This window comes from Ictalurus punctatus, chromosome 7, assembly GCF_001660625.3.
Source record: "Ictalurus punctatus breed USDA103 chromosome 7, Coco_2.0, whole genome shotgun sequence".
NCBI lineage: Eukaryota > Metazoa > Chordata > Actinopteri > Siluriformes > Ictaluridae > Ictalurus > Ictalurus punctatus.
Genome location: NC_030422.2, coordinates 33,521,992 through 33,543,264, shown reverse-complemented (window position 1 = coordinate 33,543,264; position 21,273 = coordinate 33,521,992). Strand labels below are relative to the sequence as shown.

General features: G+C 38.5%; 2 protein-coding genes and 2 long non-coding RNA genes across 5 annotated transcripts; 3 read left to right on the top strand and 1 right to left on the bottom strand.

The window, feature by feature from the left end:
* The first annotated feature begins 2,636 nt into the window (after positions 1-2,636).
* Positions 2,637-7,882, top strand: LOC108267255 (C-C motif chemokine 18). Its single transcript, XM_053681220.1, has 5 exons — positions 2,637-2,673; positions 4,906-4,953; positions 6,342-6,412; positions 7,370-7,481; positions 7,600-7,882. Exons 3-5 carry the CDS (start codon positions 6,349-6,351, stop codon positions 7,703-7,705), a joined length of 282 nt encoding a protein of 93 aa, XP_053537195.1. The 5' UTR covers positions 2,637-2,673; positions 4,906-4,953; positions 6,342-6,348; the 3' UTR covers positions 7,706-7,882.
* A 148-nt stretch (positions 7,883-8,030) lies between these two features.
* LOC108267095 (uncharacterized) lies at positions 8,031-15,598 on the top strand. Of its 2 annotated transcripts, XR_008396644.1 has the most exons (4): positions 8,031-14,044; positions 14,160-14,248; positions 14,336-14,509; positions 14,975-15,598. It is a non-coding gene; the product is annotated as an uncharacterized LOC108267095 (long non-coding RNA). The 2 variants fall into 2 exon arrangements; XR_008396643.1 differs by having other exon boundaries at positions 8,031-14,248.
* Positions 15,599-16,656: 1,058 nt separating this feature from the next.
* LOC128632958 (uncharacterized) lies at positions 16,657-17,155 on the top strand. The gene is made up of 2 exons (XR_008396649.1): positions 16,657-16,753; positions 16,873-17,155. It is a non-coding gene; the product is annotated as an uncharacterized LOC128632958 (long non-coding RNA).
* A 518-nt stretch (positions 17,156-17,673) lies between these two features.
* On the bottom strand, positions 17,674-20,633 carry LOC108267101 (zinc finger protein 135). The gene is made up of 2 exons (XM_053681214.1): positions 20,490-20,633; positions 17,674-19,923 (listed from the first exon to the last, which is right to left on the bottom strand). Exon 2 carries the CDS (start codon positions 19,907-19,909, stop codon positions 18,740-18,742), a length of 1,170 nt encoding a protein of 389 aa, XP_053537189.1. The 5' UTR covers positions 19,910-19,923; positions 20,490-20,633; the 3' UTR covers positions 17,674-18,739.
* Between the last annotated feature and the right edge of the window lie 640 nt (positions 20,634-21,273).

Below are 21,273 nucleotides of genomic sequence, written 5' to 3'. Positions count from 1 at the left end.
TGAATTGGTTAATTGTGCCAGAAAGTAGTCGAAGCAGTGGTGGAACGAATTTGTTTTTGAATTATTTAAAGCACAATCTACCATCAACCGATCTTGCCACAAATATAACTTCGCCAATCAAAAAAATGATTAAAATAACACCACAGAGACGGAAACAATGTACACTTAACGTTCACGTTAATAGAAACATTTGCACATGATGTACAGCTGCTCATTTATGCACTTATCCAATCAGCCAATCATGTGTCAGCAGCACAATGCATACAATCATGCAGATACAGGTCAAGAGCTTCAGGTAATGCTCACATCAGACATCAGAATGGGGAAAAGTCTGATCTCTGTGACTTTAACCATAGCATGGTTGTTTGTGCCAGAAGAGTATTCAGAAACTGCTGATCTCCTGGGACTTTCACACACAACAATCTCCAACGTTGCCCATATATTGCTCTTTTCTGTTTTAACTTTCACTTCTACTTCTGAGAAAGTTTCTTTCTCTTTTTTTTTTTTGCCATTTACTCATCATTTATAGCTCTGTGAGTGATGGGTGATTGGCATTCATCAACAAATGCATGTGAGTATGAAGAAAATCAGCATTTACAAAACTTCTATAAAGATTTTTACTTGGGTTTGGCTTACACAATCATTAACATGCAACTTCATTAAAATGTTGATAAATGAGGATCAGTGTCTATAAAGAGTCCTTGATGGTCACACCTGCACATTCAAAGAACATAGAAGTTTGTATAGGGGCGAGTGTCCCATCCACTACACCTACATAATGCACAGTTCCAGTGGCCAAAAAAACCTCTTTATTTTAGTTTCATACAAACTTTCCTGAATTAGTAAGTGTTTATTACTTTTCTATCATTATACAGTGGATAACTTCACCTGGATACTGTAGTTTAAAGCTAAGACTATAATGGGAAAAAAACACCTTGATGATAGGAAGTCAAACAAATGTTAGAGAAACAAATGATAACAAAATGACAATTATACTATACTTATCTGATTCCTCCCAGAGAAATAACAATAGATAATGTCTCATATATTTATATTTTTCTAAGTAAAAAAGTTTTGCACATGATTAGTGAAAAGTCTGTGGTTATAAAGTGGTATTAAACACAGAAGAGGTTCAGTGCTTCCTCTGCTTTTAAGTTATACTCTATACACAATAATTTAAATTTATTTTTGGTTGTTTTCTTAAAGCCAATGACAAACTACTACGCTAGATATTACTGCATTTGTTGAACTGATTTATTGAAATGATTATATTATAATTTATGTACAATATATTATATATTATTACATTTATATTTTTTTCTATTCGTAGTTCTGCTGCCATCTGCTGGTGAGTATGTCAGCTGGCTGCTGTGCTAGTATAATGGAAGTTTCTACATTTTCATGGAATGTGCTTCATGAATTATACAAGGCAAAGTGTGTTCTTATAGATCGACAATTCCAAGACCGCTATTAAAACAAACAAACAAACAAACAAACACACACACACACACACACACACACACACACACACACACACACACACATATATATATATATATATATATATATATATATATATATATATATATATATATATATATATATATATTTGTTTGTTTTTTGTTGTTTTTTAAATATTTACATTATTTGATACTTAATACAGATTTCATCTGTATTATAGGAATAATTTCATCATAAATAGGAATAATCAGCTTTTTAACCAGTAGGAAAGCATGTCTTCAGGATTGTATCTGACCCTCGTTTAGAACAGTGCTCATCAGTTTAAGGTGTTATGTATGCTTCGTTTTATTGAGGTTATTAAAGCTAAAGTTCACCCTGTTTGTGGGAATCATTTATTGGCTCATTTGGGATTCCTGTTTCTAATAATGATAATAATAATAATAATAATAATAATAATAATAAGAAGAAGAAGAAGAAGAAGAAGAAGAAGAAGGAGAAGAAGAAGAAGAAGAAGAAGAAGAAGAAGGAGAAGAAGAAGAAGAAGAAGATAAAGAAGAAGAAGAAGAAGAAGAAGAAGAAGAAGATGAAGAAGACGTCAAATCAGACAAATTACTAGAAAAATTAAAACACTACCACTAACAAAAACACCAAAAATGTTAAAACTGAAACATCCATGATCCTCCAGTTAAATCAATCCAGATGGATTTTATCAATAATGTTTGTTAATTTGTTTGTTTGTTTGTTTATGGAATGCTTTGATGGATTCTTCATCCAGCTGTGTTTGTAAATGAAGATTTAATTCTGTATAAATCAACACTCCAGGTTCAGGACTACTTTATCAGAGTGAAGAATCTCGGGTTCATCGTGATCAGAGTAGTCACGTGACTCTGAAGGCGGATGGATACATACAACTGTCCGAATAAAACCCTCAAGTTACCGAAACTACTTCTTACAGAACTGCACCAGTGTTGGAAAGTTACAGATTAAAGTCCATAAGAAGAGATTTGGTAAGATTTTCTCCACTTTCTCTCATGTCTGTCTCATCTCAACACGTTTCCTCTTCCTGTGGAAAGGCTGTAGATTTAAATTTGTATTATTTTCTCCTGGATTTTTAACATTTATTGATTTTAACAGTGTCCTTAAACTTCCGTTATTTCTGGTAAACAGCTTTGGTTTACCAGTGCAGGAAGTGTGTCGAAATATTAGTCCAGGGTAAACACACACACACACACACACACACACACACACACACACACACACATTATAGATTAGATAGAAATGCTCCTTTTAACAATTCACTAAATACACTGTATGTCTACTAAACATTTATGTTATAAACACAAATAAATCAGTAAATACTCAGTAGTATCTCAGTTTAATGTAGTTTCACTACTTGTCCTTATTTATCATATATTTTAATAGAGAAAATAACAGGAGAGTTGTGACCATTCTTTCATGCACGCATTATGAAAAGCATCCATATTTGTGTATGGTTTTATTACTCAGTAATTGATTGCTAATTATTTCCAATATAATTATTCAATTCAGAGGAATTAAATCAGAGAGGTGAAGCATTACTGCTGAAAAATATACCAATCAGCCATAATATTAAAACCCTCCGAATAATACTGTGTACCAAAATAAAATTAAAAAACAAATAAAAAGATGGTGCCTTACACCTCTGTGAGGTCTCATGATAACCTTGTGTTTTTTAAATGCCTTTTACATTATTTAAAGATTTTTTAAGTTAAGGTTAATGCATTTTAAACAGCAGTAACACACACGGGCCAAATGGGAGTGCTGGTGCACTAATGTAAATATGAGTGTTAATTATTCTTTTAACTCTGATCACGCTCTTGATATTCTCATGAAGTATTTTTCTGTTAAAGCAATAGCCACATTGGGATATCGTCAGTATAATATAGTAGTATCTGTAGATGCACAATCTAGTGTTAGTAGTATTGTCTGCAGCTGCAGTTTTACTGTGTTGGTATAAGAGTAAAATTAAATGTGGAGAGGGAATTCGCAGTTCGATGGAGTAGGACGCGAAGCTGGAGGCTCCTTTTGATTTCGATTAAAATGGTAATTAATTTGTGCTTTTCGGTCATACAATAGATTTTGACTTATTCTACTCCGTTTCCTTGTTTGCAATTTTAACTTTGTGGTACGTTAAGATGTCTGGAAAGAACACGAAAACCCCTGGTATTCAGACTCGACTGAGGCCGAGTGTGCGCGGCCTGAGTGAGTCTCCTTCTCCCCCTGAATCCGCGTCCCCGAGCAGTGACCCTGACTTCCCCGAGCGGTGACCCTGACTTCCCCGAGCAGTGACCCTGACTTCCCCGAGCAGTGACCCTGACTTCCCCGAGCAGTGACACTGACTTCGCCGAGCAGTGACCCTGACTTCCCCGCACTCAGGCTCGAGCTGCTGGTTTCACCGAGGAAGGACATCGCGGGCCCGGGCTGCGTTTAACAAGGTTCGGTGTCAACTTCGTGGTATTGAGGGCGCTCGCTGTGGAATACTTCACCCGGCTCGGCTTCACATTACATATAACGGTGTTCAGAAGGACTTTACTTCAGCGGAGGAAGCAGGAGACTACGTTAAACTCTTGATATCGGGGTGAACTGCATCACCTACACAGCGGAGTCTTTTTCGCTCTTCTGTTATTTTTATTTTTTGCACTCGGCCTTCCAGCTCTACAGAATTCTGATTTTTATTGAAGATATTGTCGTTGCATTACTTCACCTAGATTTTGTGGACTCACTCCTCTTAAAATTTACTTCTGTATTAATGTGCTTCTCTGTTTTGATGCTCTGACCGGGTTAGAGTTTCAGTTTATTTAATTTTATCAGTGTTACCTCCTCGGCTTTACCTGCTACACTGTTATATTATTTGTTACAAGTCTTTAAAAGGTAAGGAAGGACATTATATTTATTATCATGTGCAGACTGTTTATCAGTTTTGGTAATTTTGTTAGTTAGTCCAGTTTACTCTCAGAGTTGTTTTCACATTGTGGACAGCGTTCGGTTTCTGTAGGATACACTGCTGTCTCATTTGTTTATGGAGACTTTGGGTGTGTGAGTTTGGAGGATTGTGAGAGTAAGCAGAACATGCCAATGCTTGCCAATGCTTTGAAGGATGTGAATTGGAACAGAGTAATATTTAATTACGAATCTGTTTTTAGAGGATTTAAACCTAACATGGTGAACAAGTTATATTATAGAATTCAGGCAATTTTACTGGGGTTATCTCATACAGTGTAGCAAGTAATAATCTGGAAAGACCTTTGTAATAGTCTAAAACTGGATTTAAAGAGAAGCAAATTAGTAAATGAATCACATGAAAATGAATCACATGTAAATGAATCATATGAAAATGAATAAATAAATTAAAGACGAGTAAAATTTAATATGAAGTGTAATATAATCTTTAATTCTTTCAACCAGAGCCTACTACAGAGCGACTCGTTTCTACTACTGCACCCCATATAAACCGTAAGTAAAATATATAAATACATACTCTGACCAGCCATAATATTAAAGCCCTATGCCTAATATTGTGTAGGTCCTCCTCTCCTTGTACTCCCAAAACAGCTCTGAGTCTTCAAGGCATGGACTCCACAAGACCTCTGAAGGTGTGCTGTGGTTTCTGGCACCAAGACGTTAGCGGCAGATCCTTTAAGTCCTGTAAGTTGTGAGGTGGGGCCTCCGAGGATCGGACTTGTTTGTCCAGAACATCCCACATACGCTTGATTGGATTGAGATCTGGAGAATTTGGAGGCCGATTCAACACCTTGAACTCTTTGTCATGTTCTTCAAACTGTTCCTGAACAGTTTTTGCAGTGTGTCAGGGAGCATTATCCTGCTGAAGGAGGCCACCGTCATTAGGGAATACCGTCACCATTAAGGGGTGTACTCGGTGAGCAGCAGTGTTTAGGTAGGTGGTACATGTCAAAGTAACATCCACATGAATGCCAGTACCCAAGGTTTCCCAGCAGAACATTGCCCAGAGCATAAACTGCCTCTGCTGGATAGCATTCTTCCCAGAGTGCATCCTGGTGCAATCTCTTCTACGATGCACACGCACCCGGCCTCCACATGATGTAAAATCCACGTGATTCATCAGACCAGGCCTCCTTCTTCCATCTGTCCATGGTCTAGTTCTGATGCCCATTGTAGGAGTTTTCGGTGGTGTACAGGGGGTCAGCATGGACACTCTGACCGGTCTGCAGCTACGCAGCTCCAAACGCAGCAAGCTGTGATGCTTTGTGTGTTCTGACTCCTTTCTATGAGATCCAGCATGAACTTTTTCAGAAGTTTGTGCTACAGTAGCTCTTCTGTGGAATCGGACCAGACAGTCTAGCCATCACTCCCCACGCGCATTAATGAGTCTTGGGAGACCATGACCCTGCCACCGGTTGTCCTTCCTTGGACCACTTTTTGTAGGTACTAACCACTACACAATGGGAACACCCCACAACACCTGCTGTTTTGGAGACACTGACCCAGTCGTCTAGACATCACAATTGGGTCCTTGTTAAAGTCACTCAGATCCTTACACTTGCCCATTTTTCCTGCTTCCAACATGTCAACTTCGAGAACTGACTGTTCACGTTCTGCCTAATAAATATATCCCACACCTTAACAGGAGCCACTGTAACAGTATAATCAATGTTATTAACTTCACCTGTCAGTGGTTTTAATGTTCAGGCTGATCACTGTGTGTGTTATTTGTATGTTTATACAATCTTCAGAAATATTAACTTTAAATTGACTGCATTTACATGTCATCAGTGTCATGGTGTAATTTGGTACATTGGAAATGTGGATGTAGTTGGAAGTTCTGAGTTGATTTTATATTTCTGTTGTTTGTTCTACAACAGATCAGTCATGTTCTTCCGCTGTCTCCTGCTGGTTCTCGTCTGCCTCCAGGACTTCACAACAGATGCCGACAGTAAGATATTAACAACTGTTTGTGGTTCACAACGGTTTTCAGTCATCCAGCTCATATTTTGTAGGCTACTGAGTCAAAGTGACTGGACCTGATGATTATAAATCCTGTGTGTTATAGTTCAGCTGCTTTGACTCAATGCTGCTAGATATTTTCCCCTGTGTTAGTGACGTACTTGTGGCTGAATTCCATAAAAGGCTACATCAATCAGGAACCAGTTCTCAATTAAAGAGCACAACTCTTTAATTAGCAAAACAAAGTGTAATCGCGTGAACGAGCGACTCCAGACTGAAATGGAATATGAATATCTGAATTAGCTCTAATCTAGCAACGTGTAAACAGCTCATAGCAACAAGGAAGTGCAGTTACAGCTTCTATCTGACAGCCAATGGTAAAACTAGTTTCAACTAAAAATCAAGAAAGAAACACTTACCAGCTACTGTTCGCCTGGGTGAATAGGCCTAATTGCTTTTGCGATATTATAAGACATTTAATTTAATTGCTCACAGGTCAACTCCATTCAACTAATTATATAACTGATTTAAGGGTTTCATACCAGCATAGTTAATGCAAATAAACAAGTAAATAATTAAGTAATTTTGCAAACTATACTGATTTACCTTAAATATTTGCACACAATGCATTCATGGCATTTGTCAGATGCTCTTATGAATGCTGTATTCCTGATTTTTGTGTAAGTTTAAGAGCAGTTTAATATTCATTATTTCTATGCTTTTTTTAAAAGAGCCAATTAAATAAGCACTCATAAATTATATACTGTTTTATGTACTTCGGTTGTAAAACATTTTTTCTAGTGTTTGTGTGTGAAAGTGACTGAACATTGTCACTTCCACTGTAAAGCATGACTGGCTGTCTGATTTATATTTACCATCATACTTTTATTTAACTTCTGCCTTTACTCTGAAATAAATTGATAAATAGCGAAATGTTTTGACACAGCTGCAAACGGGGCATCATTATGCTGTTTCGAGTTTCACAAGAAACCATTCCCTGCAGCGAACGTTGTCTCTTACGAAGAAACCAGATCCGACTGTATGCTTCCTGGAGTCATGTATGTTTTTCTTCTTCTTTTTTTAAAATTAATTTTACACTTCTCTTGGAGAATTAATGAATATTTGATTTGAGATGATCACAGTTCTACACTGACCCATATCTTCTTTCCTCTGCAGTTTAACCACAAAAAAGGGTTATCGTATATGTGCGGATCCTGAGGTGGACTGGGTGAAGCAGATCATCGCTAATAAAAACTTGGCCAAGACTCCAGCGACAAATTAAAACATCTCTCCATGTATTAGCTTTACTTTGCAGAATGCTTCATTTCACCTAAATATTACTTAAAGCAATATGATGTCATATGTAACAGGACAAAACTTTTAGTTAAACATACGCTTGTAGCTGCACGCAGCCATTTATTTTATCTTCTGCACAAATAAAGGAGACATTTATTACTCATTATTGCCGTTGTTTTCTAAATACAATGTTGAACCAAACATGGTTCACATAATAATAATAATAATAATAATAATAATAATAATAATAACAACAACAACAACAACAACAACAACAACAACAATAATTACTCTCGGCCTCTCGTCAGGCACTTGAGACGGTGGTGGAAGGTGTATTAATGCAATAAAATTAGTATCATAGAGAAAATATAGAAGGAAGTCGAACTTACAGAGTGTGGAAATAACATTAGGGGAAATGATGCATAAGGCATATTGAGGTATAAGGTATACTGAGGTAAAAGTGATAATGGAGTATCAGTGATAATGAGGTATAAGGGTGTAAGGGATGCTGTGGTATTAGTTATAATAAAGTATAAAGGCTAATGAGCAGTAAGGAATCGCGAGGTGTAAGGGGTAATGAGGTGTAAGAGATAATGAAGTTTAAGGGATAATGAGATGTAACTGATATTTAGGAATAAGGTATAGTGAGGTGTTGGGGATTCGGTGTAAGAGGATCATTTGATGTATAAATGCTGACGTATAAAGGAAAATGAGGCATAAAATTTGAGATACAAGAACTTTATCATATGCACAAACTCCGATTGAAACGAGTCACTCAAAACTATACATAACTGTTAGAGATTTCCTCACCGCCACTCAGCAGCCCGATGCGCGACAGCATGCTCTTCCAGGTTTTGACATTGTCTCTGTTTACCGTTACACGTGTGTTTGTTATGATTTATGTCATGTCTCCGCCCCTGTCATGTTATTGTTGTCTCCTTATGTATCTCAGCTTTTTATGTTTTAACCCCTCGTGTGTCTTTGTTCATTCCGATGTATTGCGTTTCTGTGGCTATGTCCAGAGCCATACCAAGCCTCCATTCCACGTTCACTGATTTCATGGTTTGTGATCCTGTTTACGTCTCACGTTTATTGATTCTTGACTTGCCTAGTTCGTGTTCTTTGTAGATCGCTTGACCCACGCCGGTCCTCTGACTACATTCTTTCTGATTGTTTTGGATTTTGTCTGCCTGCCTCATAATAAATCAGCTCTCAACTACACTTGCATTATCCTTGCAAACGTGACAGTAAATAATCTTATTATTTAAACACTTTCCATGGTTTATACAAATAAAAACTATGTATACTTGTTAAGTTCTTTGTCGGATAGCAGTCAGAACCAAAATTTGAACCCTGCTCTGGCTGATTTCCTCTCGTCTGGTACCAGGAAGAAGTCACACCGACACCATAGTTCAGTGGGGGAAATAAGTATTAGACGCGTAAACATTTTTCTCAGTAAATATATTTCCAATGAGGTTATTCACATGACATTTTCACCAGACATCAATATTAACTCAAGAAATCTACACATATAAAGAATTAATTCTTCCTTCAAAAAAATTCTCACCAGAGTCATGGGATGGTCACACTAGGCTTTAGCACACAAACTCATCCTGTGTTTGGAGAAGCTCTCCTCATTTACTGACAGATGTCCTGCTGGTGGAGGACAAAACTGATGGAGAACTTTTACCAGTAGCAGCACCTTCTGAGACAGTGTGTCAGAGAGTTGTTCTTAATGAACTTGTTCATCTCAGGCATTTCTTCATGTCAGGAATTTGTTTGTAAATTATTAGTTTGACTAAAAAGTTTGACTTGTTAAAGGCTTGAGCTCGTCAGCCATATGTATGGAAATGTATTTGACATTATACTTCAAAAATTAATGTTACAATGTTTTGCTAGTATGTAACATTAAAAGAAATATTTGCAACTGTTTGCATTAGTGATGTCTGTTTTTTCATTACTTTATTAAAACCCATTATTATTTAGTAGGTACATTTACAAATAAACTATTTTAAAGGCATCTATAACACATAATAAACACATCTTCACGATTTCTTAACATTGGCATTATGGAAACTGCATTCTATGCTTTCACTTTACTTAAAGCTACCAATGATGCATTTATAAAAGGTTAGTAATTGTATTATCACTTACTAATAATTATTTATAAGGCAGCACAACATAACTATCAACAACAATATAAAATAATTCACTTATTAAACCTGTAAATAAATCTGCATTACTAATAAGTCATTATAACTATAATATGATAACATTATAAAAAATTACATACATTTCGAGCATACATTACCTACTTTCACCTGAAAATAGTTTCACCTCTGGCTTGCTCATTAGAGATGTGAACGTACATCTGGATTTCTGTAAAGCTGTTTGTGACAATGTGTATTTTTAAAACAGCAATGCAAATAAAATAAAAATAAAATTAAGGAACCTCTAGCCAGTGATCAACACAAAGCTAGTAGAGTGAGAAACTTGTCACCTTCAGATTCGATATAGAATACTGACTCCGTGTGCATGCTGACACTTATCTCCTTCTCTCCAAATCATTTTCAGCTCCTGTTGAACACAAACAGCAGATTTAGCACTGAGGGTGGTTTTGTTTTTCATCATGGCATGTCATTTTCCCTGGATGTTCAGGCCTGCACTTTTCATACTCTTTATAAATGCTAATCACGTTCTCCTTGGATTTGCAATCCATTAAGTTAAACTATCAGGTTTATTTATTCTGATTTACTTCTTTCTAAACACAATTCTAAGTATTAGTATTATCAATTCTTGTTTGATTAAAATAATGAATTGTGTCCATCAGTTTATTGTGTGATTCTGTTGCCATTTGTTGATTGTAGACTTAATGATGCTATTTACTCAGATCAATTTGATAAAATAAAACAAAACCTGACCCAGTCGTCTAGCCATCACAGTTTCTCCCTTGTCAAAGTCGCTCAGATCCATACGCTTTAATTCTTCTCTTTGTCAAAGAAATTTCTTTTACAAAATGTGGAGCCCTCATGCCATGTGTTTGGGGTGGAGTCATCCTGGAAGTGGCCACACCCATCATAGGATCAACTTTGTACTGATTTGCAGTAATGCTTGCCTTTAAGGGGGTAAGTGGAGCTACACCATGTGATCAAAACTAAATTCCCCCCACAGCATTACAGAGTCACTGTTTTTTTTCTTTTGTCACCCAAAAGAAACCCATTGTACATTTTAGATGGGGTTATAGCTCCATCCAAAACTATTATAGAACTATGGTGTGGGGATGGGTGAGGTGTGATGCACTGTTGGGCTTGAAGGCAAGCTTCATTATTTTTAAATCTGACAGAGGTGCCTTTCACAAGCCAGTGAAGAAATCACAATGTGGAGGGACATGGGTGAAGCTAAAAAGACGGCAGGAAAGGTTTGCAATAACCACAGTTTGTACTACAGCCTACTAGCTAATAGTTAGGGTTATCATTAGTATAATGAGTCTTTATTGATCACATATACTATACTATTAGCACAGTGAAATTCTTTTCTTCCCATACCCCAGCATATCAGGAAGTTGGGGTCAGAGTGCAGGGTCAGCCATGATACAGCTGGAACAGAGAGGGTTAAGCGGCTTGCCCAACAGTGGCAGCTTGGCTGGGGCTTGAACCCCCGATCAGTAACCCAGAGCCTTAACCACTAAGCCACCACTGCTCCTATGGCTAACACTATGGGAATTCTGTCCCTGTGGTGGAATCCCAACCCTGCCAAAATAATAACTAAATAAATAAATGAATCTACAAAGAAATATAAAAAAGCAAAAGGAAATGAGCATTTACTCTTTTATTTCCTTATTTATGTATTATTGTATTTTCCCCACATTTATTTATTCATTCATTTATTTATTCATACATACAGTGGAGGAAATAAGTATTGAACACGTCAAAAAAAAATTCAGTAAATATATTTCCAATGAGGTTACTCACATGAAATTTTCACCAGACATCAGTATTAACTCAAGAAATCCACAAATATAAAGAATTCACAACATTAAAGTCCGTGAATGACGTTATGTGTAATAAAGAGGAATGATACGGGAAAAAAGTATTGAACACGCTAACTGAAATGTATTTAATACTTAGTGGAGAAGCCTTTGTTTGTAATTACAGCTTCAAGACGCTTCCTGTATGAAGAAATTAAGGTGCCACAGTATTCAGGTGTCACGATTTCCCCTCGCACAACGCTGGAGCATGCTGCACGGTTCCGGGTTTGTCAGTGACACTGACTTTGTTTACTTTTGACACTTGTGTTTTGTTGTGATTTTTGTTCTGTCTCCGCCCTTGTATTGTCATTGGTTGTTTCCCTTATGTGCCAGCATTGTTCTTAGCTGTTTTGTGTTTCACCCCGATTACATTCGTTATTTAAAGCCTTTGTGTATCTATGTACGGAGCGAAGTGCCAAGCCGTGGTTCGTGGGTTTTGAGCTTGCATCTAGTTTCTCATTTTGTGGTTTGCCGTGCCTAGTTTATGCCCATTTGCCGATCGCCCAACCCATTGCCTGTTTTTGACCATGCTACTGTCTCACGTTTTGGATTTGTATGTCTATCTCTACTCCAATAAAGCTCTTATCTGCAATTGCATCCATCCTGACCTCCACAACATTCCGTTACATGACATCAGGTGTGATTTTGGCCCATTCTTCTAAACAGATTGTCTTTAAATCTTGCTCAATTGGATTCGAGTCAGGTGATTGACTGGGTCGTTCGAACACCTTGATTTTTTTTCTCTGAAACCAACTGAGAGTTTCCTTTGCTGTATGCTTTGCATCGTTGTCCTGCTGGAAGCTCCACCCACGTCTCATCTTCATCATCCTGGTGGATGGCAGCAGATTCTTCTCAAGAATCTCCCGGTAAAGGGCTTCATTCATCGTTCCTTCAGTTATATGAAGTCTGCAAGTACCATGTGATGAAAAACAGCCCCACACCATGATGCTTCTATCTCCACACTTCACTGTTGATTGTGTTTTTAGGGAGATGTGCAGTGCTATTTTATTCTCCAAACATGGTGTGTAGTATGACAACCAAAAAGTTAAATTTTGCTCTCGTCTGACCAGACTACACTCTCCCAGTATTTCACTGGCTTGTCCAAATGAGTTGTAGCAAACTTTAAACGAGCTTCGACATGCCTTTTCTTTAGTTATGGAGTCTTGCAGGTGAGCGTGAACAGTGGAGTGCATTGCCTATTGTTTTCTCTGTGACGATGGCACCTGCTGCCTCCAAGTGTTTCTGGAGCTCTTTCTGAGTGGTCCTTGGCTCTTGGGCTACTCTTCTGACTATTCTTCTGACTCCCTGGTCAGAAATCTTGCGAGGAGCTCCTGTGCTTGGCCAGTTGATGACGGAGTGATGTTGCTTCCGCTTGTGGATAACGGCCCCAATAGTGCTTACTGGAGGATTCAGAAGTTTTGAAATACGTCTGTATCCGATTCCATCAATATGTTTCACAACAATAAGGTTGTGAAGGTCTTGGGAGAGCTCTTTGCATTTACCCATCATGAGATGTTTCTTGTGTGACACAAGGTGGTTACAAAAAGCCTTTTTAATAGACCATCAATTTACTAACCCAGCTGTTATTAATTTGCACAGATAGGGGGTATACTTACTTTCTAAATACTTATGGATTTCAGCTGGTTCCTTGCCTTACCTGACCTTGGAGAACTGCTTTCTGTCATGACTTGAGGGTTGAGACAGATCCAGGTGCAGAATTTAAGGTTTTAATAAATAAGCAAACAAAATACAAAAGACACTATGACTATGAAAACATTGTGGCAAGACGAAAGAGAAACTAAAGAACATAAACATGGCAACAGAGACAAAGGCATAGAAAGACTAACGTGAGACAAAGAAAGCAGTGCAAACTGTGGCTATATACACAAGTGCTCATTAACAAGAAAGTGATTCAGGTGCAGGTGGTCATTTGACTGATGAGTAAGGTGCAGTGGCTGCTGGGAACTGAAGTCCAGAGTTCCTTCTCTGATACATGACACTTTTTCTTAACATGTTCAATTCGTTTTTCCTGTGTCATTTCACTTTATTACACATAACTTTATTTATGGACTTTAATGTTGTGAATTTTTTATATTTGCAGATTTCTTGACCTTTATTTAACTGTGAATTTTTTATATTTCCAGATTTCATGACCCATCTGTTGCATTTACTTTTGTCGTACCACAAGCTCTCACAGTGGCCTCAGAGCTTCGCCCTTGCCCCTGCCAGCACTCTGATCATGATTGTTATGTGTGAAATAAAACATGCCACCCCATTACTGTGCATGCTTTACTTCGGGTAAAAACCATATGAGGGCTTCCTGTGAAACCTATTTTTAAATGTTTTATCACTCTTTACCATTTATATACTCAGCAGACCCCCTGCTTTAATTTACTCAGTTATTTTCCACCAGCATCAGCTACAGTATGTTCTCCTGTACTCATTCATTTCTGCTGGTTCTTTTGGTGATCACCTGCTTTCATTCCTACACAGCAGGCAACGGTAAGTTAAACACAAGCCATTAACCTATTTCATATTAAATCACATAACCTGAATTTATTACCAATTTTCTTCTTTTTTTAATCACAGATGAATTCATGACCCAGTTTTGTTTAAACATGAATACAGCTGAACACATGGATTCCTCAACAGTGCAAGGTAGAAAAAATTCTACACACTTCTCTTATTTAGCTACAAAGAGTCCAGTTCAGCAGGATTACACAGAAGAACAACTACACACAGTGACATCACATGGAATCGCAAGTATGTTACCTGTAAATATATAAACTACCTAAACCAGCTAACTGCTTTAATATAGACGTTTGTGCAGGGTCAGTGGGATTGGGTAAGTGCCCTGGGGCACCAGACACTGGAGGCACCAAATGATTAAGATAATGATTATATATATATAGAGAGAGAATATGAAAAATATACTCCCCAGTTGAGAACACAACGAGGCAGTGCTGCTGGTGCCATTCTATCACATTAGACAAATTCAAAATGGATAGGCATCAGCTATGCGGTTATGCGAAACACAAACTAAAAAAAAAGATTATGGCACATAGCCACCATTCATAATGTACATGCCTGTAGACAGGGGGGTTCAGTTAGTTCTGACAGGTGAATTTATGATTTGTCAAATAATATACAAGCTTATTTCAGATAATGAAACAGTTCTATGCACTCCACACTACATCCCTGACCAATGCCTATACTGTATATTTACAGATGATTCACAACAGCTCCGGGAAGCTCAGGAGGACCCAGACCCCATCAGGGAAGGTCAGGAGGACCCAGACCCCATCAGGGAAGGTCAGGAGGACCCAGACCCCATCACGGAAGGTCAGGAGGACCCAGACCCCATCAGGGACGCTCAGGAGGACCCAGATCCCATCAGGGAAGGTCAGGAGGATCCACACCCTGTCAGGGAAGGTCAGGAGGACCCACACCCCTTCAGAAAAGGTCAGGAGGACCCACACCCCGTCAGGAAATTTCAGGAGGACCCACACACCTTCTGGAAAGGTCAGGAGAAGGAGATGTTTTATGATCTAGGATTCTTCATTCAGGTCACGAAATCAGTTGTAGAAATCTTAATGTGCGTAAGATGTCTAATGGCCAGAAATACCATTTACTCATTTGTGTGTGTGTGTGTGTGTGTGTGTGTGTGTGTGTGTGTGTGAAATATTTTCACTGCATCAAATGCGTGCTCGTTAAGATACCAGCAGACAAAAGCTAATCCAGCACAAATGAATGCATAAAAAGGTCACCAAAATGCAGTATTTGAATCTCATAATTAAATACATAATGAGGGGGAAAAATGCAAAAAAACCTCCACTTTTTGAAAGTAAGACACCCCCCCCCCCCCCCCCCCCCCCTTCCACTAGGCTGGCTATGGGCCTGATTTACCTGCAATCGCAAGTTTTTTCCTTTGGATTTAGAATTTTTTTTTGAGAATTAATGAGTATGCATGCAGAAAGTTAAGAAAGATGTTCTACTAAAGGTAAGACTTATTACTTATTTCCGGGCAAACATGTGACGTTGTTGTTGATTTGGTATTTGTTTTCTCTTTTGACTGGTTGCTAAGTTAGTAAAGTCAGTGTATGTTTTGCTGCTGTGTGTCTCTGTAGTACTGAATTCAGCTGTTGATATAGTACATTTTTGTGTGGTGAGCCTCTATTATTGCTATTATGGGGGTCAAGGCGGTGGGGAAGTTGGTGGTGATGGTGGTAGCTTATTGGCTAAAGCATTAGCCTGCTGATTAGCCTGCTGAGGTCATGAGTTCATATCCCAGCATTAATCCTACAACAGATCAGTTTTATGAATGTAAAATGTAATGTTCCTTCACTGTAGGTCACATTGGATAAGGGGGTCTGCTAAATGCTCTAAATGTAAATTGGTATATTGAGACGTTTTTGACTCACATGGCTAAAGTCAATGCTTAATTTGTAAACCTGCAGGTCCTGGAACACTAAGAGGGTAGTGATCCGGCAGGTAAGGAGGCACATGAAAGGTCACAGTCCTCGAAATTACAGACATGTTAAAACTTCTAGAATCTCATGTAGCCAAATATATTCAGTGCTGATAAGTAGGAATATGTAATTGATCACACTGGTACAGCAACATAATCTCCGGAAGGAACTAGAGACTTAAATTCCCAGCAGCCACTGCACCTCTGCATCATGGTCACATGACCACCCACACCTTGGTTAACGAGCACCTGTATGTATTTAGTCACTGTTTGTACAGCACTAGATGTCTGGCTTTGATCATTTCATGCTGTCATGTTTTGCTCTCCTGTTTTCTAGGTCTTGGTTTATGTTTGTTTTTCCTGTTCATGTATGCTTATTGTCTTTTTGTGTTGTTTGTATTTTCATTAAACTTTGAATCTGCATGTGCCTCCATCTCCATCTCATTATGCTGTTCAGAGTTTCACAAGAGACCAATCCCTGCAGCGAAACTTGTCTCTTACGAAGAAACCAGATTCGACTGTACGCTTCCCGGAGTCATGTATGTTTTTGTTCTTCTTTTTTTAAAAATTAATTTTACACTTCTCTTGGAGGATTAATGAATATTTGATTTGAGGTGATCACAGTTCTACACTGACCCATATCTTCTTTCCTCTGCAGTTTAACCACAAAAAAGGGTTATCGTATATGTGCGGATCCTGAGGAGGACTGGGTGAAGCAGATCACTGCTAATAAAAACTTGGCCAAGACTCTGGCGACAAATTAAAACATCTCTCCATGTATTAGCTTTACTTTGCAGAATGCTTCATTTCACCTACATATTACTTAAAGCAATATGATGTCATATGTAACAGGACAAAACTTTTAGTTAAACATACGCCCGTAGCTGCACGCAGCCATTTATTTTATCTTCTGCACAAATAAAGGAGACATTTATTACTCATTATTGCCGTTGTTTTCCAAATACATTGTTTAAAAAAAACATGGTTCACATAATAATAATAGTAATAATAATAATAATAATAATAATAATAATAATAATTACTCTCGGCCTCTCGTCAGGCACTTGACATGGTGGTGGAAGGTGTATTAATGCAATGAAATCAGTATCATACAGAGAGAAAATATAGAAGGAAGTTGAACTTACAGAGTGTGGAAATAACATTAGGGGAAATGATGCATAAGGGATATTGAGGTATAAGATATACTGAGGTAAAAGTGATAATGGAGTATCAGTGATAATGAGGTATAAGGGTGTAAGGGATGCTGTGGTATTAGTTATAATAAAGTACAAAGGCTAATGAGCAGTAAGGAACAGCGAGGTGTAAGGGATAATGAGGTGTAACTGATATTTAGGAATAAGGTATAATGACGTATTGGGGATTCGCAGTAAGAGGATCATTTGATGTATAGATGCTGAGGTATAAAGGAAAACGAGGCATAAAATTTGAGATTCAAGAACTTTATTAGCTTATGCACAAACTCTCTGACAATGAAGTTCATAATTACTGTCACGTGTGTTGTAGTAGAAAATACTGTACATCACACACACACACACACACAAAAGTTTAAAACTTGTGCAAAAATTAGTGACGTGACTTGGTATAGTCCTGTACAAGTGCACTCTCAGCCTTTCTACACTCACAGTGTCAGAGGGTGTGAGGGAAAGATGGAGGTGGAAGTGTTACAAGGTGACAGTAATGCTGCTGAACCATTTACCAGCTTTGGTAAGTGTGAACAGTGAGTGGGGAGGGTGAGAGGGATTCCTGAAGACACTGAGAGCCCATCGCTACTGTTGTAGATGTCTTACACTGACAGGAGTCGGTCCCTGTGATTTCCTTACAGTAGCTATCCTGATCACCTGCAGTACAGTTACCAAAACCACACAGCAATGCTCAGTAGGGTTACAATGCTCTCCACTGTATATCTGTTTGGCTCGAGCTGCCATGAAGGATATATTCTAGTAACTCTAGTAACCCACAAGTCACAATGATTTGGCATACTTTAATGTTCCTTAATCATATTTTAGGTCCCAAGACTGTTTGCTTTCATTGACTGCAAATGGTTTGCAACCAAGTATGAAAAAAACGAGCATTTAATTTTATGATTATGTTACTTTCTCCAAGTACTTTCGGGGGGAGGGCATATAGACGAAGTGCTTTAATTCCTTCACTGTTCAATGGATTTGGATTCAGATACGCTAAATTTAAAGCTGAACCTCTGCTTTCAAGCTCACATGCATTATCTAATTTCAACTTCAGTGTACTGTGGTAGACGACTAAAATAACTATAACTCCGTATATGTCCAAATATTTATGGACCTGGCTGTATTTTAACACAAAGTAGAAACACTGATGTATCTACTGTGTGTTTTAAAATGATTTTACATATCTGTTGAAAGTGTAAGCGTGTATTACATAGTGAATACTGGTGATGTTGGTTATGATTCAGCTGTACAAGGCTCTTCTCCTGTATAGTTTTTCTCCTGTGTGAATGCGCTGGTGTTGTTGGAAGTTCTAGGTTTCTGTCACGTGTGACTTCCTTGATGGCGCTGGAAAGTACTCATATGGGCAAAACTCCGTCCACAGTGTGAGCATTGATACGGCTTCTCTCCCGAATGGATCCTTTGGTGTGTTTTAAGAGTACCTCGCTGAGTGAATCGTCTCCCACACTGTAAGCAGATGAACGGTTTCTCTCCCGTGTGAATCCGTTGGTGTTGTTCGAAATTACTGCGCCGGCTGAACCGCTTCCCGCAGCGCGAGCAGTGGTACAGATTCTCTCCGGTGTGAACGCGCTGGTGATCTTGGAGATTACGCTCTAGATTAAAACTCTTCCCGCACTGTGAGCAATTATAGGGTTTCTGTCCCGTGTGAGTCCCCTGGTGGCGCTGGAAATTATTCATGTGAGCAAAACTCTTCCCACAGTGTGCGCAGCGGTACGGCTTCTCTCCCGTGTGGACGCGCTGGTGTGTTTTCAGAGTGCCGCAGTGAGTGAATCGTCTCCCACACTGTAAGCAGATGAACGGTTTCTCTCCCGTGTGAATTTGCTGGTGTTGTTTGAAACTGCTGAGTCGAGTGAAATGCTTCCCGCAGTGCGAGCAGTGATACGGACGCTCTCCCGTGTGGATGCGCTGGTGTGTTTTCAGATTACCCAGGTGAGCGAACCTGCTCCCACACTGCAAGCAGATAAACGGTTTCTCTCCCGTGTGAACGTGTTGGTGCTTTTTGAAACTACTGAACCGAGTGAAACTCTTTCCGCACTGCGGGCAGGGATACGGCTTCTCTCCCGTGTGAATGCGCAGGTGTCTTCGGAGAGTGCTCGATTGAGTAAAGCTGCTTCCACACTGTACGCAAATAAAGGGTTTCTCTCCCGTGTGAATCCGTTGGTGTTCCTTGAAATAGCAGAGCTGAGTAAAACTCTTTCCACACTGCGGGCAATCGTACGGCTTCTCTCCCGAGTGAGTCTGTTGGTGCCGTTTGAAATTGCCGAGGCGATTAAAACGCTTGCCACATTGCGAGCAGTCGTAGGGTTTCTCACCTGTGTGATTGCGCCGGTGTTTTTGAAGACTACTCTGGTAGGTAAAACTCTTCCCACAATCTGAACAGTGGTGAAGCTCTGTCTTTATTTGGACATGAGAGATCGGACAAGCTGGGGAAGACGTTTTTTGCTGATTACTGGGGTGTCTTGTGGGCGTCATCTTCTTATCGATCTCTAGTGAGGAAAAGAAGGGACTCAATAACATTGAAAATACAAAACCATATTATTAACCATATTATTAACCCATTATTATGAATTATTATTATTATTATCTTCATGCTCAAAACCGTTTTTCAGAACAACCATGGTACTGGAATCAGTAATCTACATTTCTCTTTCTGGTTAACGGAACATACAAATGAATCTATGACATAATCTGGTAACTTTTTGAGGATGCATTATGTACATTCCCATGAAAAGGAATGGCAACACTTGCTGGTGTTTACTGACCACTTAGTTTTTAGTATGCAAATGCGAATTTTTATTTTATTATTATTTTTTAGCATTTTCACACACACACAATGCATTTGGGATGTTAGCTCACGTAAACTAAAATAGTTGTATAATCCTGAGCCATTGCTAGAGATAAACCGAAATGAATGGCTGCCAGTAAGAATAAATGTATACACTTACTGGTTTATTTAAGAGGTAAAATCTCCACTAGACACTATTACATATGAAGCAGAGATCTATTTCGGATCCAGTCAGAAACTCAGGTAACCAGTTTCACTTTAACTTACCTCAAGCTTTACCCTCTTCAAATGCTGTCACTTTTTTTTCTTCTCTTTTTGTAACTAGATCAGATTTAATGCTGTACTGTAAACATGTCTACATGCAGAGATGCTCAGCTCTTCTGCAGCTCTTCTACGATTTAAGATGGTTTCACAGCTGAAAGATGATTGACCGCCCCCTGCTGGACGGAAAGCAAACTCGTGCTCCTCGAATTTCCACAGTGTCTTTTTAATAAGTCTGTGTTTGTGTTTAAATATTAAAGCTGTCTGGTTCACCAGCTCCATAAATTCAACTTCAGTTCAAGTTCATGTTCCTCGAAGGTCTGCATTCTTTCCTCATATTTATCACGCCACATGATATTGAGCTTTCTTACTTATCATATGTTATGTTGTGTTTAAACCACAGCCTAGAAATGATACTTTCCGCTTCATGCTTGTTGGGTTCTGGCTTAATAATATCGTGAGCTCTAAGGAGATCAGATGCAATATTAAAGTAAATATGAGAATAGCGTAGAAGAAGAGGTTAGGATAAGGAACGCAACAGGTGGCGTGTGATATAATAAAACATATCTGGCTTATGAGATGGATGATACTGATTTTAATACATTTGTTTATCTGGCTTAACTAAAGTGCCTAGAGCCTAGGAGAATGTTAACATGTAAGGCATATTCTCATACAGCATTAAAAAAATATATAAATAAAAGACTGCTAAAAAAGTTTTTCATTTTATCCATGGCAAGTCTTTTGTCTTTCTGCTGCTGACTTAAATGTGAATATATTTAGTTTCTCCACA